The 26,867-nt window shown below is 41.2% G+C and overlaps 1 protein-coding gene across 1 annotated transcript in view; it reads right to left on the minus strand.

The window, feature by feature from the left end:
- Positions 1–272: 272 nt before the first annotated feature.
- The window catches only part of LOC126542979 (diacylglycerol kinase delta), a 430,642-nt gene continuing 404,047 nt past the window's right edge, over positions 273–26,867 (minus strand). Inside the window, exons 24-30 of the mRNA XM_050190110.3 lie at positions 25,891–26,025; positions 24,039–24,202; positions 22,885–22,999; positions 18,894–18,989; positions 17,063–17,164; positions 11,990–12,454; positions 273–9,104 (exon numbers count right to left, since the gene is read on the minus strand). Of these exons, the coding sequence (XP_050046067.1) occupies positions 9,033–9,104; positions 11,990–12,454; positions 17,063–17,164; positions 18,894–18,989; positions 22,885–22,999; positions 24,039–24,202; positions 25,891–26,025 (1,149 nt within the window). The 3' untranslated portion in view covers positions 273–9,032. The remainder of the gene's footprint in view (positions 9,105–11,989; positions 12,455–17,062; positions 17,165–18,893; positions 18,990–22,884; positions 23,000–24,038; positions 24,203–25,890; positions 26,026–26,867) is intronic.

A 26,867-nucleotide genomic window follows, 5' to 3' on the forward strand; every position in this document is an offset into this window, starting at 1 on the left:
GTGTCTATTCGTGCTGTACAACTCGTTTTCAAGAGCTTGGTTGGACCACTGACTCATCCAATTGGCTTGCTTACCATTACAAATGAGTCTTGATGAAGGACAAACAAATACGTTGTGTTGAGTGCTTTTGAGACAACGCTCCAAGTGAGCTGTGGGAAAAGAATAGCCTTGAACTGTCGCTGCAATCTTGTCAAGCCTTGCATTTTCAGAAAGAACTATATTCATCTGGGTGATTGCATCGAAGCAATCTATACACGCACACACATACACTGTTCAACTCTTGCCTTAAAGCATGTTATTTATTGCCACCGAACGAAACAAAGTGCACACATAAGAAAAGCTAGCCAAATGATCCCATGAAAGAGATTGTATATGAAAAAGTGCAGAGACCTTGAAAGTGGGAAAAGTGGGCACATCTGAAGTCATACACAGTGCCAGTAAAACGCTGGTACAAGGGAGAAGGCTGAGTTACCAATGCTTTTGAGCATCCTGTATTTGCCCAGAGAAATAGCAGAGAAGCAGTGTGCTTTACACTCTTCAGGGATCCTTTTACATACAAGCACATACAAACAACCATATAGCAAGCATATGCACACACACAAACACAGAGAGAAAGGGAAACACAAGAAGCAGACACGCACATATGCATATGGCCATCAAAAAGTGCATACACTCACACAGTGACCAGCAGCCAGCTGGAAAACCACTCAAGTACGCATGTAAGGTTCACGTATATATAGTAGCTGCAGTATAGTAGCATATTAGCAGTATACAACAAGAGTTGCTAGCCAACATGATTCCATGTATCTGCCCATACGGTTTGTACTTTTTGCCAAGGATGTGTGTGTATGTATGTGTGTGAGCGTAAGGAAAACGGGCGTCACTGTTAGCACCCCTAAAGCCTTTACAATGCTGCACTTTCACACTCCCTAAATGTGTGCCAAAGTAAGCAGTAAAGAAGTGTAATTTTTAGCCTGAATTCTGAGAACATGTAAAATACATATGAGTAATCACCCTCTGCAAGGACTGTAGATTTAGACAAACCTTGATCTTGCATGGAACAGTGTGAAAAAAAGAAGAAAGAGGATTGAATGCACTAGAAGTAATGCATAAGTTCCACTATTTCAAGCATATGCATGCCATGAGAATGCATAGGGTTCAGTGCAATAGTTCTTTAGTCAAAAGCTAGCTTTCTTAACCATTTGAAAAGGAAAGAAGAAGAAGGAAGCCATGCAATACCAACTGTTCATGTTCAGTGTTGATTGATCAATCAGTCAATGCTGACCATACAAAATATGGACAACTGGTGATGCATGGCTTCTTCTTTTTTTTTTTTTTTTAGTGGCCTAATGCAAGTGAATAGTACTGTCTCAGCAAAACCGCTTTTGGCACATTCCCTCGCTTGATTTCTGAGTAATGCTCAATCAGCACCAAACGTGTACTTGTCGAGCACACAATCGGATACAAAAAATGCCTGGGCACACAGCCTACATACATCAAACTACACAAACATGTAAGGAACATGCACTATTGCTAAATAAACAATGAGTGGGATTTTACAGTGCAGCTGGTTAAAATCCCTTTCTACATGTTGGGTCTTTGGAACAGTAAAACATTGAGAGATCTGACAAACAGGGCATTATCAATGCTGTTGATACTCATAAGTGGGGCGATTTTTAAATGCTGAGGTGTACAATGGTAGAATGAGTGACAGCTATGCAACTAAGCTTTTGTTCTTTAATCAATGAAGGCTAAAGTCTCGACTGAACAAAGAACAAAAGTGAGAAAAATGAGATGTGCACCCCGTACAGGAAACAAGAAACATCATGGAATGTTACCGGTGACTGTGCACACTGCACTCGTGAACATGACGCAAAGGAGAAAAAAACAACAACAATGGGTACACCCTTCTTACAGGCACGATTGGTCAGTACTGCATGTACTTACATATAACCTGCTCTTCCCATGTGCAGGTGCACAGGGAGAACTGTCTCGCTGAACTATTGATAAGCTTGTGGTGTGGGGTGTAGCATGGCCAGAATGGAAACTAGTATATATCACGAACAAAGTATACCAGCTGGCAAGAAGAAGAAATTAAATGGACTCTAAACACTAAGTTTAGTCTGGTGAGGTATTTTTAAGGCTTGATTTGCATTTATCTGACAGAAAACAGTTGGCTATTGGCTCAGAAAATGAATAGTGAAGCTTCCATTTCTGTGTGTTTCACCTACATGTGGTGCTGGTATGTTTGTATGAGGTCACAGATTTCACAAAGTGCTATTTACATGTCTGTATCATATTGGTTAAGAAAACTTTCTTACAATGTAAGGAAACTTTAAATAGCACTAGTTAAAGTTTTTGGTTCTCTTAGAATGCAATGTAGCCCTTGTTCATAGATAAACTATTAACTGCTCCTGAGTGAATGCCCAAATCTTGTGATATGTAATTTCTTACCAGTCTAGTTTAACATAACATTCATCATTCGTATCCCTTCAAGAAAAGCAGAAATAACCACCACTAGTTTGAAAATTAGAGTAAAGTTGCCATGTACACACACGCACACAAAAACAAAGAAGCTGGTCTCTAACATGATGCTTCCCAAACCACCTTTTCTTTTATTTCAAATCACATGGTTAGCCATTGTGTTCTGTACCAGAAGTGCCATGCTGTGTGACTGCTTGTAATGCACACACACGGGAATGCTGTCTGACAGCCTATGTTGACAGCCACAAGAATATTTTCCTTGAGAAAGTGGTATGTGTCAATGATGCTGCAGTAATACAGAGTGCATAATTGACATAAAGCATATGTGTTATGAGCTAGACAAGTGTGACAGATTTAGGAAATTGCACGATACGTTGCATTCGCTGGAAGGAAGAGAGGTGGTTACATATTTCTTGGAACAATGCAAATGCTGCTGATAATTTACCCCTACAGACATTACAACTTCATGGCACCTTGACTGATAGGATGTGTTGTGGGCAAGAGTATCCCTGACCACATTTGCACATAACAAGCTACCCACAATCACAAGTGAACTCTATCTTGTGCAATCGATATTACAGCCTGAGGCAATTACAGTCCTTCTGCATGATGTGTGTTACTAGTTTTTAATAAATTTTTTTACTCTCTTGAAACATGTATCGCAGTGCTATAGCTACATAAGTGTCCTTTCATGTCATCATCTGCCTCATAGAAACTTCGCCCCAGTGCAAGTCAATGCCAAAGATGGGCATACCGTGGCCTTGCCAACTTCACATGACAGCAAGCACAGAGGATATATACTACATATACATACAGTCTGTGGTCAAATTGCTTTTGAGAGTGCTTTTGTCATTGACCAATATGGTTTAGCTGATCGTGCGTTTTCCTATCGCTCCTTTAAATTGAGAGTCAAGGAGCCTCATAATTAGCAAAGTACTATGTACAAGTTGATTTTAAAATGAAGTACAGATAGCGCATGCTCCCTGCTACTACCACTAGATGGTGACACAGGTCAAGCTGCCCAGATGCATGGTCTCACCCCAAAAGAACTTTAACCATACCGAAGGCACCTCACTCTTAATTTCTTCGACCATCCGTCAGCATAATGCTTATATAATGTCAGCAACGTACAGAAGTACACATTATTCACTGAACAACTAAGTCTGCTACAGGAAATTTGACCATGTGGAGATGGGTACATGGTGAAAAATGCAACTGGAGACCCCATGGAGGTGCAGAAAATGTTCACAAGACAAGTATGTTCACGCCGGCGATAAACAGCGTGCACTCCTGCACACTCACGCGAGTGCTACTGTTGCTGCTGCATTATGTGCTTGTGTGTGACATGTGTCACGCTTGATGTGACAGTCGGAAGCTATATATTCTGGGAGTGTAGAGAAGATGTGAGAGGAAAGTGGAACACCGTATTTCTGGCAATGACTGTAAGGGTCCTTACCAGTGTACAAGGAAAGGCTAGTGACCAAAATTTGCTATATAACAGAGAAATGTGGATATTCTTTCTCAAAGAATGACATTAACAGGAGGTAACATTCAAACAGGCCAGTGACAAGAGTGTTGTCCGGTGAGCAAACACCTCCAAGACAACTTTTCCATGTGGTCTCATGCGGAATGATTAAACATGCTAAAGTGAAGCTTCATCTAGTCTCAATGAAAGATGAACTTGGATTGTGCATAAATGTAGTGTATTGAACAAAATTTTTGCAACATGTGAGCTAATGCAGAACAGAATCTCTAAAGTAACTGTGCTAAAATGAAGTGCCACAAGCTGCGAGAGACACACTTGATATGCCACACTACAGTGTCTGTCGAGCGAGAATAAGAACACTTAAAGCCTTCATAATAGAATATTACAATTTTGAAAGTATTTGCATTACAAAGCACATGACAGTGCCTTGTTCTGTCTAATTTTGTTTTCAGCGATATTTGTACATTGAAGCAGCAGAGCTGAAATTTAGAGGGATATATAACATACAATTGTGCCTCTCGCCAGCCCATAGCATGATAAACCTGGAAAAATAAAGAAAGTGAAGGAAAGAAGAAGAGTGCTTTTAGAAGCTGTCAGATGCCATCAGCAACATTTTTTAAAGAAAAAGACTACTCTAACACACACACCTTTATGCGAGCACAAGCCACAAGAGACAACCTTTGTTCTCCATGAATCGTCAATACAAAATTGTGAGGATTTACTGCACCACTTTGTTCTACTTCCTTTCCTTTCATGTCAGTAGCATTCTGATAAGACAAAAGCGGCACTGCCAGATAAAGGCACTGATTTCAAGGCATTTAGCCTAGCATAGCAACTGAAAAGTCACATAAAAGAAAACTGCTTTAGTACTCAAGGTCAGTCACCCACCAGTTGCAGCAAGGAGGCCCTCTACCTTTGGCCATCCAAGAGTTTTCTACCTTTGTACCATGGTTATGACACATACATCTGCTAATGCACAGGGAGTGCTCTAAGCGTGCAACACATTCCTTCAACCTTTCTGCAGTGCTTCTCACAATGTCTGGTTCACTACAACCTCTTGCATTACCACTAACCCTAGTTCCCCTATACTGCATGGTCACCCATAGCATATGGGAGCAGAATGGCAAAAGAACTTGCCTCATAGTTACACTACTACCCAGTACTGTCCAACAGTAAAGCCGAAGCGAAACACAAGGCTTCCTTTTTGTTCGTGAGCATTTGTCATCTGCGTGCAGTGCAACCCTGAGTCATATAAAACATGCCTGCTCAAAATTGTGGGCCAGCTAGAAGGTATGTATTTATACACTGGAAAGAAGGCATTACATATTTGGTACAAATGAATTACCCTGCAATAAGCGTGGTACACATGCCCCCTGCAGGAAGGCATCAAACACATGACATGGAGAACCGTATCTTGGAATTTGTTTCCAAAAGATCTGCACATGTCCAATGGTAAATGAACATGATTGGGTTGTTGAATTTACTCACATTTCCTAGCTGTTAAAAAAAAAAAGTACATTCCAATTCAGCTACAATCATTGTACAAAAGATGATCAAGCTTTAATCAAAGTTGTAGGCTGTCTTAATCAATCTATCTACATTTTGTGGATGCTTGTTTGCTGGTTCATTAGCAGTTTAGATGTAATAAGGTTTGCTATGGGGAGACTAGCACCTCACTGGTTAGTGTACAATACACCTTGTGTTAAATTACCTTCTGCTGTTTGCAAGTCGGGTGAAACTGATTCCATGAATGTAGTTTCACAAATTGATGCAATGCAACTGAGAAAGGTAGAGAAAGGTGCGAAATGAAAATTGCAGAATTACAATATGGGTAAGTTATGTTATTGCATGATGATTATATATTCTCAGTACTACTTCTTCAATAACAATACCTAGCACTCTGTTGCAATTCGGAGTGCTGAAAATAAAATGTTTAATAATGAAAGATGTAGTTGATGCTTTTGACTTGGCTTGTCTGCTGAGACAAAGCTTTGAAGCCAACTACACTTATATATACAGTTAGTATCGTTATTGCAAAATTGCATTAAAACATTATTATTTTGATAATTTGCAAAAACTCTTCCACACTCACACTTCCACTGTTTCTAAACACCGCATTTTGCATGAACAAGGCAGTGCTACATGAAGGATTGCAATGTAATATGCTTTTGTCACATGTCATGCCAACAGCAGGCAGCCAAGCTTCTATTGCTCTGGGTACTTCAACAAGATAAGTGGTGCTGGTAATATTCTGCATTTAAGTACATAACCACAAAGCTTTAGACATTTTAATCATGCCAACTGTTGCGGTGTCAAACTATTTGAGAAGTGCTCAGAGTCCGCCATAGAAAACTCTAGTAAGATCAGAAATGCTACTACATTTGTTATGTATCGCCCTTGCTTTCGCCCCTTCTTTTTCTCAGGATGGCTGATGTCGCCCCTTGCATTAAAATTATTCTTTAATAGCACAGAGTTTGCTTAGCTGACCCAAGTGGCCAAAACTACATTCGCCATGAGGCTCGTTCAGATGAAGAGCAGCACCACTGCAGGAAGTGCACCGCAGTGCAAGGTCACCCCCCAAAAAAGCTAACCCTTAGGCAAGACATGACACCAGTGCAAACACACAAGAGGAACAAACGCTACTTCTCAACACAGGTGCTTACACACTACCACACCCAGTACTCTTGGCAGCCACAAGAATAAGTGGATGCATATGTGTGAGTGAGGTGCAGGGATCTTTGGGCTTGGCATAACATGTAGTAATGGGTTCCACTGATACAAGTGCAGGTTGGCACAAGTGGTATCGCTGGCAATGTGCAAGTACAAGAGTTCCTCGACACGAGAGACAGTGGGGACAAGGTGGCACACGTGCATCATGAGGTGCAACCCTGACAGAGAGCTGTACACATGCGCTCACTCACAAGAGAACACTGGAAAGGCAATTTGACTTTGCTTTTGAGATGCATACCACCAATATTGACCAACCAGTAATTATACTGTAGTGACTAAGTTTGAACAAATAGGATCCTGGGAGCAGCTGTTCTTTTCCAAAACTAAAGAGAGTGGCACATTAGGCATCTTTATGAAGAATGTTTCAAATAGTTTTATGGAGCTTAGTATGCACGTGGAATCCGGTCAACAACAGATCAGTTCTCCGCAGCATAAGGATATGCAGCAATAAAATTCGCACTCCACACAGATTTCCAGTAGTGTATGCTTCCATTGTTAAAAGAGTATCAGTACTTCACACACAGAGAGCCTTAACATATGCTTTTGCCAGGCCAATGTGGGATCATATGCTGTGCTAGATTTTTCACAATGGTTTCAAAAGCTGATTTGAGATAGATACAGCATTCGGTAGTATGCACCTGCAGTTATTGAAGGCTGTTTTTTTTTTTTTAATCCTTCCGTTACATGAATAAAATTCTAACCAAACCGGTTATGCTTATGGTATGTAGCCTTCAAAATCTGCAGCAGTATTGTTCAGTTCAGCAGTGTCAGTGGACAATTTGCAGAATCCTGCAACTCTACACTCCCTGCAAGGCTTCGTATCACCCAAAAACTTGTCCACAGGCACACTTTTGCATTCATAGCAACAAACAAAAGGTTTCTACGTCTATCTGACCTCTATAAGTTGATTTCCCTTTTCAACACTTGGAGGTCGTGTGAGTTGCAGCCTGTGTTAAAGGCTGCTAGCTGAAGGCAGTGTAGAAAAACAAGGATAGCATCAATGTAGATTCATCTTGGAGAGCAGCTGCTTGAGAGTTAGAGCTGCAGAACACTATATTAGATAATTTAAAAAAATATATGCACAAAAGAAACTCAGTGACAATTTCATACACCAGAATTTGCCTAGTTGCACTTTGGTAGCACTAGTCTATGCTTGGAATAGACATATTTCCTGTGCAGAAGACGTTTTGGGTTTAATGAAAGCTTTGCATGGCAATCAAGTTTCAGAATTTTGGAAACTGCCCATTGCAATAAAAGTACACAGATACTGCAAGTACTAGTCCTCACACCTTCTCTCCTAATACTCAAGTCAAACGTTGTGTCAGTGAAACATCTTGGAACATTCCTTGTTAGGCCACCTGCACTCCCTTTTCCTTTAAGAGGTACCCTTAGACTATTAGCTTACACATTAACATGAAATAAGTAGCTAGTTTGTGTAAAACAAAAACAACAGCAAAATATGCACAGTCTCGAGCTTAAGCATTGTAATTTGTTCAGGCACTCGCAAGGATGTAGCAATAAATACACACATTCAGTCTTACATCTGAGTGTGATCCAATATTAAATGTTATGAAGATGTACAAAGTACCAGGCGCAAAATATAAAAAAAAGGAAATCCACTAATTACATCAGCACTCCCAGGCAAACAACCGACATTCTGTGCACACCACTGTTTTGGAACTGTTCCACTTGGCTTCCACTAGTATGCCGTACAATAAAAAGCCCATCGTACACTGCAGATCAAACTAGTCTAGTAACCATTGTGCTTTGTGTAATGCTGTACAAAGTTATCACTCCTGGTATTCACAGTGGAATGAAAGTTATTGGCAGACAGTTTTATTTGTTGCTTGCAAAGAATGGGTTTTTGTGATGGTGTCGAAGGCTGTGTTGGCCAATTACGGCAAAAGAGTCAACACGTGGCAGTAGACCTCAGTGTGAAGCAAAGCTGGAGCAGCCCAATTACACTTGTGCAATGGAACAACAATAACAAAAAGATGGTGCCACTTTTTCAGCCACCACAGTGCATTGCCAGAAAACAATTATGTAAAATGGCCCCGGGCGACTAGCACAGTACGTGATGGAATGTCAGTTGACTGCATTCAACTACATGGCAGGGCCCACACTTATAGCAAGAGCTAGATTGTCGTCAGGCCTCGGCGGCACTGTATTCGCATCCTGCCCTTAGTGGTCCCAGTGTTTTGGCAGCCCGGCCTGTCTGATATGGCTTCCTTGCTGCCAACACGTATGACTTTCACCTGCTGGCTGCAGAAACTCTTTCCATACAATGCCTTCCTTCATGACAGTCAGGCTCAGATGATGCTGTGGGTCATTGCTAAAGCTTCTTTAGGTCTGCCACTGCCTGAAGAATTCGCTTGATGTGACCAACCTTGGTGATTCCCAGCTCCTGCACAATAATTACTCATGAAATGCTTCTGCAATAAAAGGAAGGGAGGCTGCTGACAGACCTAAACCTTAGTCAGCAGTAGTAGGAGATGATGAGAATACTAAAAACTCCGTTCTAAATCACAGTGGGTGCATGCAGTAGCTATGTGCATGATAAGTGTAGGTAAATGCAGAGTATGCATGCATTTTCATGACAGATGTCTATGTTCAAGCAGACAAAATTGATGTAGTGTTTTACACCACATTTAAATACACTCCTCATTTGTGAATACAACTCTTGCAGAACACAAGTAAACAATGTAAGAACTTTGCATAAGCTGCAAGGAAAAAAATTATGTAGACCTGTCGTGCATGTTAAAATCTATATGAATTGAAGATACAGTCAAGCTGTGCGTATTAAATTATATCTATACAACTAACAGTGATGCGTACAATTGTATTTACTTTCATCCTATGCAGCGTGCAACCTCATGCAATTTTTACGTTTATCCATCGCAATGGTCACAACGTTATTCTCCTGCAATTTTTATGTGTATGCGCTACTGTATACCATTCACAAGGTATGCTGAAATGCAAACAGCAAATCAGGCAGAAACACAGTGACACATCCACACGGCGATGTTATGAAGATTAAGGATACGTCTGATGCTTGTAAAAAATATGGCGACAATGAGTGTGCGTGCAGAGAAGTGTAATGCATATCTAGCTGCATTCAAGGAATCTGTACCTCTTTTGCTACATGGGCTCTTTTGTCCCATTCTGGAGGATTGGCCAGAAATGGGTACACAGCCGGTGGCACATACCAAATAAGTAAATCAAACAACCCGTTGAATATAATGCACTATTCCATCATGAGATCAGTGTGCCTTAGAGATACCTATGAGGCGCCATCATATGTTGAGGATTTATGCACTCATTAATTTTTTTTATTATGCAGAACAGAGGTGCATTACTGGCACTACTTTGTCAGCATACGAGGGTTATATAAGCCAATTTGCTGGTACTCGCATTCAGCGCACATATAATCTTGACACACAAACACACACATACGCATGCACGTATGTGCACACACACACATGCACGCACGCACACATACATATTCTCAAATATATCTGCTGAAGTTCCAACCAACCCAACAACAGACAGACAGTTATAAACTTCCTGCTTCAAAATTTTTGATGTATATTTTGCAAATGTTTAATGCCCTCAATCAAAATTCTGCTCCCAACAGTCAGTAGAATTTAGCCTTTTTTCTTAAATGCAACAAATCTCATTCACATTGATTCAGCGGTAGTCTAATAAGAAGTTTCTTGTACTTCACATGCATTTGAATGGGTAGAGCAGTTTTGGCACTAGGCTAAAAAGTTCCTCTTAAAAGAGCCTTGTTGGACATGCACAATGGCTTGCAGCCTGTGAGCCACATTTGCAAGATTCCTGCATTAGTGTCAATATCAGAAAATGATGACTTATGATGGAATACGAGAAAATGATTACTTCCAAAGCAACACAGGGGCCATGAGGGATTTCGTAGTGGAGAGCTCCAGGATGGACTACCTGGGAATCTTACTTTTGCACCTTAGACACAAGCATGTCTGCACTCTGCCATCATCGAAATGCGGCTACAGCAGCCGAGAATTGAATTCACCACCACAAGTGCAGAACGCCACAGCTGCTGAGCCACTGTGACAGGTTTCAATGGGAAAATACCTCTTGCAAGGTAATGTGGAATTTTTATCGTGATACATATGCAGGCTTGTGTGAAAATTCAATATTTTAAATATTCAATTAAATATTTTAAAATATTTAATTCATTATTATGCTATTCAATATTTGCTGCGGCTCGAATTTCGGTACTTGTTAGAAGTTATCGAAAAGAATGAATCTAGGTATTCTTCCGCGTATAAGCCGCACAAAAAGTCAGCGCATGTAACCTAGCTGCAAAATTAACCGCTTACAACACCCGAAAATTTGTAAGAACAGTCTCCATTCACGGATGCATGAATTGTCCACGTAATAGTGACATAAAACCACACTTCAAAGCATAATTTGCACTGCCAGAGGCCACACCTCAAGTCGAAATTCGCATATAACTCGTACATGAATGTTACTGCTAAATTAAAAACTTTTTGTTGTCTGTGCACTTCCAGAATGGAACAGGCAAAGCCTGTATGTAGATAGAAAGCAGCAAGCTGAATTTGCACAACACAGCATAAACTGCCAGCTTCACACAGTCAAGGTTGCACTTCACAGCATTGCAATGACGCGCGATGGGCGAATGCGAAATGTTCCCACGGCCTCAACCACCACAAAACATTAGCTAGACTGAAGCACAACAGTGAGCAAGAGCCTCCAAACAAACTTTCTGCGCAGCTGGTGCTGTAAGAAATGTTGAACTTGCATTTTGCGTGAAAATATCTGAATAATGGCACTTGGAAAATAAACTGACTTCGGAGATGAACTTGTTTCCTATTTGAAAGTAACGAGCCAACTTCCTTTAGATTTGTCAAAATCTGGCTCTTATGTCAAGGTTCTATGCCAATCCTACAACTACTCAGAGTATTCACTTGGAAATTATTTGACACTGATTAATATTCGCTTCAACCTAGAAAACTGATATTCGTACAAGCCTATACGTATGTTTATCATAAAGTTCACAGTGTAGCATATCAGCATATCTCTGCTTATTGCAAAGCAGCATGACGCTAAAAAAAAGGTACTGATCCTCATTACTAAACTGTTTACTGAATAATTTCACGATGCATCTGCCAATAGAGATCAAAGCATTTATAATCACTGGAAGAGCTACCATAAATGTTCTTTGCCAAGATTTAAATGAGGAGTGCATGAGTCGCCGAGCATTCTGGGTGCGTAGCATGCAGAACATACCTTGAGATCACGTCTCTCTAGGCTGAGCAGTTCAGCGCCACGAATGTCGTGCCGCAGGAAGTGGTCCTGGTACTCTCGCATGTGGATCTCTGCCAGCCAGCTTGCCACTTGCTCTGCTGACCAGGCAGTTGGCCGACAACCGACGATAGCCAACTTTTCTGGAGATCCATGCTGCGACAACTTTGCTGGTGACTTGGGTGCTACAGTTGGTGACTTGGACAGTGGGGGAGGAGGAGAGGTGGCAGATTCTGGTGTGCCGCAATTGGCCCCGCTCTTGCATGGAACTAGACTAATGGGACCTGCTGAGCCATCGTCAGTCGTTCCACCTCCGCTACTGATCGAGAGGGACGGTTCTGTCCTGGTGGGTGGCTGAGTCACCGACGTGGAAGATGATGAGGATGAAGCAGTTGTCTTGGAACGCTTCAGTTTCAGCTTGAACAGACTCCGAGGACGCTTATGTTCTTGCTGATGCGTGAGGAATGACAGCAAATGGGATGCCAGGTTAAAAACAACTCAAGGATGCAACCTCCGTTTGCAGACTACTGGCCCCTTGTTCAGTCCAATAACTGACACTGCAGCAAGGCCTGGCTTTCAATTAAAGCAAGGGGAGGACTGTTTTGGCCATATAACAAGTAACTGGACATGTTGTCTTAATGGTTCCTGCCCATATTACATATTACATATTACAGTCAAAATTCAATATAATGATCCCAGATATACCAAATTATCAGATGTAACGAAGTTAATCTAAAAGATTTCTTCCCAATATCGGCATGTAACAAGTATTAGCTTATATAATGAACACTGTGTAAAATTAAGGTATTTTCAACTTGGATGCAACTTCACCATGATGAGGTTTGACTGTGCCATGCACAAAAACATATATTTTTGCACTACACTGAGATTACAACGAAACTATGGCAATATCCCAGTACACCTTAGCTCACAACACCTTTCCTACATATGCTCTTTTTGCAGAGGTGGCCATGATAAAGTGGAGACCACTGACACCAACAATGCTAGGGCAAAGGAAAGCCGGCCGAAGGAAAGCTGGTGCAAGCATTGTGGGTGCAATACAGCAAGGGTGCAATATTGACGGGCGACACATGCCATGCAATTACGATGCCATGACATTCATCGAAAGCAACTGCCTCACCCAAAGCAGTATGTCGTGTGGTGAGAGATCGACTTCAGCTGAGGGCCATGAAAGTGAGCATGCCTAAGGTATATCACACGTCCCTTTTAATCATACAGCAGAACCTTCAGCTAAAGCTTTCATAAAAATGTTAAGCATACACAAAAGGTGCAAAACAATTATTCAATAATCTGAAGCAATGTCCCATGTGCAATGCTGCAAATGTTAACTTTGTAAGTTAAACACAAATAATTCTTACTTACACTAAAAGACCGTGAGCACTGTTGAAGGCTAATTTATCAGGTGTCCAAGTTGAGCAAGACGACAGATTCAGCGTGCTTCTAAGGTTGCTGTTAACAACCAATACACAGTCACCGATAGGGCTATTGTAGTTGAGTCGCACGAGTAATTAGCAAAGGCATATAGAAGGCCAGACAACACAAGTAATGCGACTACAAAAGTGCACAAAAGCACATAAGTGGCATTGTGCCCACTGACGAGCTATGCATGCTCAGGAGTTGTAGTACAAGCTTTTCATTGGTCTCAGAAAAAGGCACGTACTGCATTTACATCTATTGTGTTTGCCTGCCACAATTCAGTATAGTATAGCAGGGGTTGGAAATGTCACAGTTCTGGAAATAAATGCACCTTCCATTATATGGATCCACAAAGCATGAAAACAGCAAAAAGGAAATAAGCATCTCAGCTGTCAAACCTTAATGTTTTGATTTTTTTTATCCCACATATGAAACCTTACATAAAGGCAGACCGGAATGGCTTGATTAGATATGGTATTTTCTATCTTCACAAACAAGACAGCATGCACATCTGGCCCCTATAAGCTTTTCTTTTATGTTCGCAATATCCCAAGTACTTGGGTAACAATCATTTACGTTAAACATATGCCTCATTAAAAACAAGTAAAGGAACTGTGAAAGAATAGGAGAAAGTTGAAAAATTAGGAGGCATCTAAGCGGGAGCTAGTAGTTTGTATCAGCAAGATAACCTGAGCAATTTTTCTTTGCTCACTTCAGCAGTATCAATGCTAGATAACACATAAAAATAAGGTAGGAAACATGCAATATGTGTGGAAGAAAATGCATACAGCAGTCCTGGTCATCATATTCCATTCTGAAATAGCAGAAATCTTAGCAGGTCCAACCCATTTATGCAAAAAGACACTATTCAAAGAAATCAAATCATCAGGTCAGAAATGTTAGACAAACTTTTTATTGGTTGATTGAATGATTAGTTTTAACATCCTTGCAGGGGCTATAAGAGTTGCTGCAATTGATAAATAAATAAATAAATAAATAAATAAATAAATAAATAAATAAATAAATAAATTTGTTGGCTTTTATAGGGTTGAAGCCATTGAAGTGTGTTGAATTGTGTTTTGGGGCACGAATGAATTGGACCAGTTATAATTTTAGCTAGATATGAACATACGTGTAAAGTGTGCAACAAACATCAAATGATCTTCTTGATCAGCTCAGATAAATGCCAGAGCACGCTGCACATGAGCAAAAACTACTGTGCAAGTGCTGGCAAGAAAAGAAATTAACTAACATGAAATGTGATCACTGATGCTTGTGTCACATGCATGTCTTAATTCAATGACCACTGAAGCCAATGACTGCTCAAACGAATCAGCTCCAACTGTGTCAGCTCATGCTCTGGAGCCGACAGGGCTCACTGGTTGCAATGGTCACAAAAAACATGCATATCACAGGGATATAATATATACAGACATGATCCTGGTCAGAACATAATATCAATGGTATATACACAGTATTACATGCCATATACATCATTAAATTCCTTGATTGGTCAAGTGTACTTCTACTTAGCTCATAGCCAGACATGTATAGCACAGCTAGCATAAAATGCATGAAAGGCCTGATCATGACAACTTTTCTTTTGATTTTAGCCAGAAGCTATGTTGCTACTTTTGGTTAGCAAACAGTGCTCGCAGGGTGTCACTCATGCCACTGAGGCACAAGCTGCGATATAAAAACTGCAGTGGATGTTAGGATGCCCTGGGGCCTCAGTGCGTTGAGGACAGGCTGTCTCGGAGCAGACAGCCTGCTGTGGGCTGCCAATCGAAAGCAACACGATGACGGTGGATCAGATATCGAAAGCTGCAATGCAAGAAGGAGGTGGGGCGATATACAACTGCAAGAGAAAGAAGACAGCACCCCATCGACCATATCAAAACAACCTGGCTCCTCCTACCAGACTGACTATTCCATTCTTGTTAACTGTAAGCCACCTACCACAACCATGAGTCAATAAGGTGTCATGACACACAAAACCAGTGGCCTGGTTTACCATAGAAGTCTCAGCTGATAAACATTAGGAAACTATGTGAAAACATTAGCTAAAAAAACTATGGTACTTCTACTAACATATTCTACTAACACATTCTACTAACACGTTTCAGGTGCCATTACAGTACTTGCTGACCCTTCTGTTGCACAATATTCGGGAGCAAGTATATGTTGAGTTCTTTAATGTCACAGCTCAACCAGCCTGGGGTACGGATGGCTAATGACAAGAAGCATCCTTTGCAAAGCTGAGACCCCATCACTGTACTAATGGGTGGTAATACAGAGAGCTATGTGATTGCTCAGAAGCTATAAAAGCACTACAGGAACCATGTTCACATTTGACATGGTCAGGTAGGACACTTTGCCTAACTTAAGCGATGAACTTGGCTGTTATATTCTATTAAAACTGACATGCTCAATTTTTTTTTCTGCAACAACTGAGGCTTTTGCTTAAATATAGCAGGAAGTAGCTTTATTGTGTCATTGCTGAAGCCTGCTCTTAATCTTTCTACGAGCTAAATATTCCTCTCAGGGACACAGGACAAATACAACTTGGTTTTGTACGGGTATATGCAATTGTAAAGGCATTACACTTCATCCCACCAAAACATTCTTATTAGGACGTCCCTCTTGCGAGCTTTCTCACCAGTATACCACAGGGGCAGCTTACTCTTTACTGCAGTCCAAATTGCATTGTAGTAAGAAAAGTCAACAAGAAAAGGCTTCTTTAATAAGCTTCTACAAACAGCAGAGCCCTAAAAATTGGCATAATTCATGCCATGCAGGTTTCAAAGCAGGGACAAAAAACAAAGAGAGACAAATGTTTCACTTCAAAAAAGCAGGCAGCTCAAAGGCAGGTGAGAAGTAAGCAGCAAAGCAGCCCTCACACCAGAACATGCATTCAGCATTTAGGATAGGCAAAAGCAAGGCTTATAGAGCAGATGCACTTTCAGGAAGGAAAGCACAAAAAGACTTCAAGCATGTCAGTCAAGGATGAAGCAATGCACAAAGCGCTACTGTCTCACAACACCCAAGCACTCAGCTGAGCCCACAAGATCAGTCAGACAGGCCACATCCTGCCAGTTAACATAGATTTAAAATGTTTTCTGATCAAGGCATACACATAGTCACATAGTATGTGTAAATCATAGGAATAGCTGTCCTGCAATCTGTTCCAGGTTTCTTAGGACTGCAACAAAACAAGAGTAATGCACGCTGAGTGAAAATGTATGTCGCCTAGTAGGTGGTACACTTATGCAGTTTGTGCAACTCACTTTCTAAGCAGCATTTCGGCCATGTTTCAGGCATATGTACAATACAGTACCCTTTTCAGCTTGTGCCACCACTTTTCCAGCAAATATGGAGCTCAGTATATGCACTTTTTAAGCAGAGTATACAGTACTCAATAGGCATTACAAGCAAGAGATATATAGAATCAGCAGCTATGTTTTGTTGCCACACCAACCAACAATTACCTGCACTTTATTTTTCACTGATGTAAGTTGCATGCTTAAGCAGTGGTCAAAAACCAGGAAGAGACTGCTGTACATGCCCCCACAATTAGACACAGTATCGATACGCTGTAAAAGACAAAAGCATCAACCTCACCTCATCGTCTCCTGTGCCTTGTAAGTCAAAGCACTTGCGCAACTCGTCTTCGACAGTAGCAGTCATAGAAATCAACTTTTCCTCCAACTGTGGGGGCAGCTTCTGCAGAAAGAGAGTACACAGATAAAGGTGAGGCAAGTTGAAGAAATGTTGCTGTCACATTGCTTTGATCATGAATTAAGTGTTTCTTTTAACAGTAAACCACACTGTATATATTACAGAAAGTGCAATGTGCATTTATATATGTCACATGTACATTACTGAATCATCAGCAACAGAAGTTTCTAAACCATGGGTGCCATGTATGGTAACAACATATTTTATTCTAATCCAGGGACTTGGCCTGAAATTGATAGGCGTACTGCAGTACTTGCAGCCCCGTAAGACAACATGTTTGGATTTGGAGCTGCATGTCTACAGCACAAAGAAATTTAAATTTTCATGGAATTACCAGTCCACAAAACTTAGCCTAGAGTACAGTGCTGCACCATCTTTTACACCAGTGGTAGACCATGGGTCATACTGAAACTCATCGGAGCGAACAAGATGAAAGAGAAGAAAACGGCAGGCTACAAAAGCACGCGCAGTAAAGAGCAATAAAAAAAAAAGAGAGAAAGAATCCTGAGTTCAATCGCATCGAACGCAGCTGTCTCGTCTCATTTCTGCGACAGGTCATATTTTATTCAACAATCCTTATTTACTCTTCCTTTTGACCTTTGTCATTGGCTTGAACACTGCCACAAACTCTGAGATCAGCTGCTCAGCATAACACATAATAAGAAAAGAATAAAAAATTAGATTGACTGTTACAAAGCACAACTGGGCCAAGATATACAGTGCACACAGTGTACACCTGTGCAACAAGGATCTGGACGGACCCAAGAAGTTTATTAGCCACAGGACATGACAAGAGAAATCCCAGCACCCAGAGATTTGTACTTGAAGAACTTTCTTTATCTAAAGAGTTCTAGAATCCAAAAACTAAATATTAACAATACAAACATCAGTCCAGCCCATAATAATATTATTTTTGGTCTCACTATTATTGCTTCTACATTTCATCATGGCTTAAATACCAAATGTGTCAAAATTACGACACCTCAAAATCTTCCCCAATGCCATTTTTCACGAAAACTGTTCAAAATACTCGATTACAAAACTAGAGAAACAAAGCTCTTTGTGGCCTTAATTACAACTACAGCATTATTGTGTTAATGAGCTGAAGTTTTCATTATCATGCTGCAGCAACCTGATTGCAATTCAAAGCTGTTATAATAAATGGTATTAGCAATGCGCAAAGGTCAAGCCCACAGTAGAGCAATCAAGGCATCAATAATGACATTGAAAGTGAGCTAATTGCAATAATCAAGTGTCTGGTGTCTTGTTAGAGGCACTGCAATAGAAAAACAATCACCATTGCCATTCACACAGTATGTATGTTGTCCTAGACAACATTGGTAAGTGCATCAACTTAGTGCATAATCTTTTGCCCATCTACCATCTATCTGTTCCGCACAGAAATATTAATTAGCACTTGATGCTATGTTGCAGAGGCTCCTAGGCCAAGTGCTGTATTAGATCAGCAAACAAAGCCAGAGACACTGATGATTAGACAAATTACGCTAAAACTGCAGTAAAAATAGAACAAGAGGCATACCTATACACTACTCGTTGTTGTACAAGCGTACAGCCACAATAGTGAACAGTTAAACAAACTCAAGCATAAGGATAGCACATGAGACACATATGCCCATTAACAATATAATAAATTACCAAGAAATGCAATGTTCCAACACTTCAATTGAACAAGAACAGCAAGGCTGCTCCTTACCGCTTCTTCAAGTTTCTCAGAGGCAAATATTCTTGTCTCTTGGCACAGCTGCCGGACGCTAGCCACCAGGTCACAGATAAGCTGCCGTGTCTGCATCTACATGTAGAAATCATTCCAATTATTTTAGCATACATCCTGCGACCAGCTAGAGATCCGATTCTATATCTTCATTAAAGAAATGCCAGTGACTATATCTAGAAAGTAGGTTTCATTTTTTGGAGGTATTACCACAACAGCACAACAGTAGGAGTTGCGAACTGTTGTGCATGTCTCTATGTTCAGTAATGAGCCACAAATGTCATGTTAATCAGATTTTACTTCTTGCATTTTTGCTTACTTGCTTCTTACTTCTTGCATTGCACATCTTCAGGCTTGGAGTGACGCCTGTCGCCAGCAAAAGATGCCGAGAGCGGGTGGGGCTATACTAATCCAGGTACAACCAAATTAGGAAGGCTCACTAAGCTTCAACAAGACGCTCCCTCACCAAAACAGGAATTAGCCTCCCTGGAGCAGTATACGGCCACTCCCTCCTTCCAAATGGCTCACTCAATTACCCAATGGCCCTTAGTCCCCAGCAGCTGCAAAGCACCTGACCAAGGCGGCGGTCAGACCTGTGATGCAACAGAGGGTGCTAAGAATCTCTGGGTACGAACAGGCCGCCAATGGAAACTGACCCTTGCAACGTTTAACACCCGAACCCTCTCGAGTGAGGCTAGCTTAGCAGGACTCTTCGAAGAACTATCAGACATTGTGTGGGATAATATCGGCCTTAGTGAGGTTAAAAGAACTGGTGAGGTTTATACATTGCGGAATAACGGCATGTCCTCTGCTATAGAGGCCTCCTAGATAAGAAGCAATATGTGGTAGGATTCCTAATCCATAAGGACATAGTGGGCAACATTGACAAATTCTACAGCATTAATGAGAGGGTAGCTGTAGTCGTAATTAAACTTAATAAGGAGGTATAGGTTAAAGGTAGTACTAGCTTACGCTCCAACATCCAGTCACGAGGATGAGGAAGTAGATCAGTTTTATGAAGATGTTGAATTAGCGATGAGAAAAGTCCAAACTCAGTATACTGTAGCAATGGGTGACTTCAATGCAAAAGTGCGGAAAAAGCAGGCTGGTGAACAAGCAATTGGCAACTATGGCTTCGATTCTAGGAATGCTAGAGGAGAGATGCTGGTAAAATTCGCAGAAAGGAATAAGCTTCGAATAATCAACACATATTTCAGGAAGCGTAGCAACAGAAAGTGGACCTGTAAAAGCCCTAATGGTGAAACAAGAAATGAAATTGACTTCATACTTTCTGCTGATCCCAGCATAGTGCAGGATGTAGAAGTGATAGGTAGGGTAAAGTGCAGTGATTATAGGTTAGTAAGGGCTAGGATTCACCTCAATTTGAAGAGAGAAAGAGCAAAACTGGTCAAGAAGGAACAGGTCAACCTAGAGGCAGTAAAGGTAAAAGCAGACAAATTCAGGCTGGTACTACTTGCAAACAAATATGCAACCTTAGAACAGAGAGATGATGATGACATAGAGCTAATGAATGAAACCGTAACTAGGTTGGCTTCAGAGGCAGCAATAGAAGTGGGAGGCAAGGCACCAAGGCAAACAGTAGGCAAGCTCTCTTAAGTAACAAAGGACCTAATAAAGAAACGACAAAAAATGAAAGTGTCCAACTCAAGAGATAAGATAGAATTCGTGAAATTGTCAAAACTGATCAACAATGTAAGTGATATTTGAAACTATAACGTGAGAAAGAATGATGAAGCCGTAAGAAATGAATGCAGCCTGAAATCAGTGAGAAAAAAACTTGGCATAGGAAAAACCCAGATGTATGCACTGAAAGATAAGCAGGGTAATATGATCAGCAATCTCGAAGATATAGTAAAAGCAGTGGAAGAATTCTATACTGACCTGTACAGTACCCAGAGGAGTCAGAATACCTCAATTAGCAACAGTAATGAACAGGATACAGAAACTCCTCCTATAACTAGCGATGAAGTCAGAAGGGCCTTGCAAGACATGAAATGAGGAACAGCGGCAGGAGAAGATGCAATAACAGTCGATTTAATCAAAGATGGAGGAGAAATAATGCTTGGAAAACTGACGGCTCTTTATACGAAGTGTCTATCGACTGCAAGGGTCCCAGAAAACTGGAAAAATGCAAATATTATACTAATCCACAAAAAGGAAGACATTAAAGAATTGAAAAATTATAGGCCCATTAGCTTACTCCCAGTATTATATAAAATATTTACCAAAATAACCAACAACTCCCTTGCAGTTTGGTCCTTACTTTTGCCAAGAATCAATACTTGTTCAAAGCATGGTGTACAACGACAGGCTTTACAGGGCGCAGGAAGATGCGCCTTGTCACACTTGCCGATGCTATTAGCGTGCTCCCTCAGCGTGCTCCCTCCCTCATCTTCCTGCGCACTGTATAGCCTGTCGTTGTACGCCATGCTTTGAACAAGTATTGATTCTTGGCAAAAGTAGGGACCAAACTGCAAGGGAGTTGTTGGAAGCGTTTTATATTAAAAAGAAAGGGTCTGATTGTGTCAGCGATACATCTATCGTATTATATTCTGCAGAAATGTGCTTCATCCAAAGTATGTTATCATGACCATGTTCTTCTGTCGCACCTTGGCCCCCTGCGCATGAGCGGAAGTTGTATTTTCTTCTATACGTTTGTTCAGGCCGTCACTAAACAGTTGGTAGTTTGGCGCTTCACTGTCTTCCTTTCTTCTGTCCCTTTTCAAGAAATGTATTTTGCGCCACAAAGTATACCTAGGAAATCTAAGCACCAACTTGCCCAAGAAGAAGTCCTTTTGGTATGTCTTCGGTCTACATTTGGAATATTGCTACTTCATGTGTAATTTTCTTAGACAGTATTTCTATTTTCTGGTCTTATTCTGTTTCATATATCCATTTTGTATTTACCTTTGTCTCATAAAATACCGAGTTGCTTTGAGTTAGTTCCCTGTTGTCCCCTGCCACCACCCAACGTACAGGGAGGTAAGAACCTAATCAAACAAAGCCATTTTTAATGTACACCCCCTTAATCAATGTTTTATTGATGGAATCATTATTGCTATTAATAAAACAATTGACATAAAATTAGTGTACAGATTATTTGACATGCTAGCAAAAAGCACAAGAATCAAACAGCTGAACATTCGCTTGATTGTCGCTTGAAGTGAATTAATAGCAGAACTCTGGAGTCGCGCTACACACGCTGGTCATAGTAGTCCTTAGATGCATGAGGCTTTTAGCTCTCCACTAAATATGTATGCACTTGTTCAACATTTCTCTTGGTTTCCTTAACTCCTAAAATATTGCATGAAACTAACAAGCTGGTATATACCCACCTAAGCTTCTCTAAGCTATTTAGATAGTTCAAACAAACTTCCTTATCGCCTGAGATGGAAATAAGAGGGACTGAATAATTATGACAATGCCATGTCAGGTGCACCACTTGAGATCGCTGCTGTACTTCCTTTTATGTATTAGCCACATTGAATATTTTAACAGTGCAAATCCAGAGAGGTAACTTTGAATACAAATTGCAAACACACAATACCATCTATCATGTTACTGGCATGACTAACAATGCGACGAGGCTACATAAATAGACAGCCTGAAAATATTGTTACGGTGGAAAAAGAGGACAAGGTCATCGACGGTGAAGAGGACGAAGTGGCAAGAGCCTCTCGGGATTCTCAGCAGCTGTGTATATACGCTTTGTAAATACAACATGTAAATAGTTTTGTACTCGTGACAATATGTAGTGTCACTCTTCATGCAGAACTAATTTAGCAGTGTGGGACTTGTGCACACAAGACAAGAATGCACTCTCATTGGGTCAAATTAAACACAATGATAAATTATTGCCACATAAAGTAACACAATAGGCATTTTTTTCTTTTTTTTATATGCGAATACTAAATTAACCAACTATAAAAAACAAGGCAAAAAGCTTGCTCACATTCTCTACCAAGTGACCTCCAGGAAAGACATGGTCAATTGCGGAGGAAGTCTGAGAGGCGGCCAAGAACAGCTCATGTTCTACAACGGCATTCATAGCTGATGCTGTCTTGATTCTGCAAATTGGATTTGAAGAAGAAATTGTGTGCATTAATTCATAGAAAAGTGTGCTTTAGCATGAGTAAACATCCATAAGAAAAAGGGATACAAAATGCTTAAACAGCAAAATAGCTATAACGGGCTGTGTCTTTTTACATGAGGATATGAAGGTGAAGCAGCCAGGATGAAATGAGGAAGGCGATGTTGGAATTGAAACATGTAGCACCCAAGTCATGCACAAAGGAAGGGTAAGCAGTCAGCTTGAGCTTCTTGTGATTCACTACTATACTTGCAGAAAAAAAAAAATTTGCCAGAGTCAACTGTAGTTGATGTCCACTTAGCGCAAAACACTCATGATTTGTAGAGAATGGTTGTATGAATAATGCAAGTATTGCGTAGCAAACGGTTACGTAGAGATTATAAGCTGTAGTGTTTATATTTATATAATAAGCAAGACAATGTTTCTAGTGACAAGATATAAGACTGAAAGCAAACTAAGACCCAGTGGCATGTACTCAGTGGCACGTACCAGATGGCCCCAGGGACAGTGGCGCATGCCATATAAACCAGAACATAGGTCGACCTCTAACCTTGACTTTGCCAGACGACGACTCACAATGTGCTAAAGACTACTATATAACACAAGGTGTCAATTTAGCTGAATTTTTTCAGGAAACAATCTCGACCTATGCTCTGGTCTATACAATAGCCAGTTGCCCATGTGGCACACAAATTTAGACCGCACTATCACGGGGATCGGCCCCCAAACAATGACATACCCTGCCTGCCTGCCCTTCTAAACTCATGCTGAGCTCTACTTCGACAAGATTTTGAAGGACAGCCAATTTCAGTAGAGATGGCTGGCTGCCACTTTCACTATGGCAATACTGCAAGTGGCAATATAAGTACATGTCACAGGTAAGAACCCTCTCAGGTTTGGGAAGCCATAATGTTAATTGCGTCGGAATGCACATGGAGAGCGTAAATCACGTCTGAATGCACATGCAAAATCGTGACACTCATGCCAACTTGGGGCAAACAAGCAGAGGCACCTACATTCGGACAAGGCTGGAGACTGCCTCAATGAAGGCAGTGAGCTGCTGGGCCTCCTCCTCAGTCAGGGAGCCCCTGTGATGGTAATGGTGATGGTGGTAATGGCTGTGGCGCCCAGTTGGGAAGTGCCTCGGTCGCTCCTGCCACAGCTTCATGCTGGCATCACACTGTCAATACAGAAATAATACGACGGTGGCTCACTTCTTGCGCCGGAGCCGCACATTAGGAAACTGACGACATCAAATCACGTCAAATCAAACTTTACTTGTGCATGTACCGACTGATTGAGGTACCACTGCCATCAAATGAAATCCAAACAGCAGAGTGCATGGCTGATGATAGTTTGTATTATCTGCCAGTCGTCACCAAAGACACTTGTACATATACAATTGGCCTGGGGGTACAATAAGCTCTGCTCACATTTTATTTGACATTTGTGCTTTCACTTTGTCACAGGAGTGCTATGTGCATTGCTTCCACTGTTTAAAACTCACACAGTGTGATATTGCTGGTGGTCATGGCTTACAGAGAGTACTTCAATGTGGACGGCAAAGGCAGAGAGCGAAAGAAGTCAAACTTTTGCATTGCAAGATAAATTCACAATTAAAAAGGTAAAAAGCCTGTGAGTATTTTAGCTCACTTAAAATAGTTGACCTTTCATAATAAAGTGTAAGATACCGTAAAGAAAGCAACAAATTACAAAGGCCAATAACATGCAATGACAGTTTTCCTGTCATGACTCTTTACATTAAAGGGACACTAAAAGCAAGTACTAAGTCGATGTGGACTGTTTAAATACCATTCCAGAATCCTCGCAACGCTTGTTTCGTGCCAAGAAAAGACTTAGTTTATGAGGAAATTGCATCTGAAGTGTCCGAATGCCTTTTTCAAAATTCATATCTCCCACCATTCAACCGGGGAAGTGGTGACGTTGCATACGCCCTTTGCTGCTGTCGGTGAGTAAAACGGCGCCCAACAGATGGCGGTACCGAGTCAAGTTTCGGTTCACCACTGCGACTGCTTTTTGGCCAAGTGGTGTAGACCGTTCAAGCATTCCGCAACATCGCATGGAAGTTAATTTCTGTGCTACTTGCAGTTTGTGCGAGTTTTGCGAGCCAGCAAAACCAGCGCAGCACTATGCAACAACAAAACTACTGAAACGTGAAAGTCCAGACAGTGCAGAGTCGAGTGAAAACGAAACCTTTCGACTGCCTGTGTCGTTGTCAAGGGTAATTTCGATGAGTTATTTTTTCTAGAAGTGCAATAGAACAGGAAAAGTAGCACTTTATTTCGTCTTATAATACAGTAAAAGGATGTTTTTTTGCAACGAGTGGTTGAGTACTAGCGAGAAAATTTAACTGAGGAATGCTTTCGTTATCAAGCAAGTGCTTGAAAGTCCTGGAGGAGTCTCTAATCATGTCCTGCGTTTACCTCAATTTCCTGTGTATTAAGGCTCTGTTCGCAATAATATTGACGCCTTAGACATTCTCGAACACAAATGTATCACTTTAGCTTGACTTAATATTTGCCTTTAGTGTCGCTTTAACACAATGAAGTAGACAGAAATATGGCGCACCTTTCATGATTGGCCATGGTGACTGGCCATAGTGTGGTGCACAGTCTGAACTCTCGTGCGTGTGTTCGGAAAGCCCAGTGGTTAGAGCTAGCCTGGCTTCGCGGAAAGAATATTAAATGAACGTTGTGGTCTCTGTGTCTTTCTTGGTGGACACAACCAAGTCAGAGAACCCACATTTTCACATTGGCACCAGAGAGAATAAACTGGAAATAGCTATGACCTATTTTGTGACTCCGAGCTTCTGCAGTGAATTGGTGTAATATATAGCACTGAACATACCCTGTTGCGGCACAGGATTTGGGTGCGGTTCTTGTGCACAATACAAATATAGCCTGGCGGCTGGACCCAAGCCTCGCCGTCCACTTGAACAGGCACCCCTTCATCCCCGGTCACTGTGATGCGGACTGAGCGACACTGTGGCCAATGGGAAATAAGAAAATGATGTCACAAGATGCTCTGCCATACGCACAACTTACTAAAAACATCTTTTTCTTGACCACTTTGTGGAAACCACTAGCAAAAACATCATTATGTCTCATACAGTGCACATACACCATTTTAACCAAAATATTTATGGAGCGCTGTGCAACTTTTCATCAGCCATACATCATGGACAGTAAACAGCTGCCACTACTACTTTATCACTTAACTTCGTGCACGTCTTTACTAGCTTGCGACTGCCTTGTGCACTGTGGTTAAGTGTGGCAATTGCAATGACGAGGGCTGTACTAGACTTCTTGTTGGCTTTTATAAACAGAAGGCGAATAGCAACAAGGAATGGACAGAAAGGGGACAGAAGTGTGGCAAAGGCAGCTGTTCACTGTGAAAGCATTATCTTTCTTGCCTTGAAGTCACAATGTTATGAAATGTGTCACAACCACCCCGCTTCAACTGAGACTTGGCATCAAGCTTTATTTGGCTACACCCACCCTTCTAACCTTAGTGGTGGTTTGCTTTCACACTTTTCAAAACATTAAAGGGAGAAGCGATGAATGAGAGTACATTGCCCTGTTAATTAAAATGAATTAAATTATGGGGCTTTATGTGCCAAAATCACAATCTGATTATGAGGTACGCCGTAGTGAGTGACTCCGGAATAATTTGGACCACCAGGTATTTTTTAACGTGCACCTAATCTAAGTACACGGGTGTTTTCGCATTTCGCCCTATCAAAATGCGGCCGCTGTGGCCGGAATTTTATTCCATGACCTTATGCTTAGCAGCCCGACACCACAGCCATTACGCAACCACAGCAG

Source organism: Dermacentor andersoni, chromosome 2 (genome assembly GCF_023375885.2).
Source record: "Dermacentor andersoni chromosome 2, qqDerAnde1_hic_scaffold, whole genome shotgun sequence".
Taxonomy (NCBI): domain Eukaryota; kingdom Metazoa; phylum Arthropoda; class Arachnida; order Ixodida; family Ixodidae; genus Dermacentor; species Dermacentor andersoni.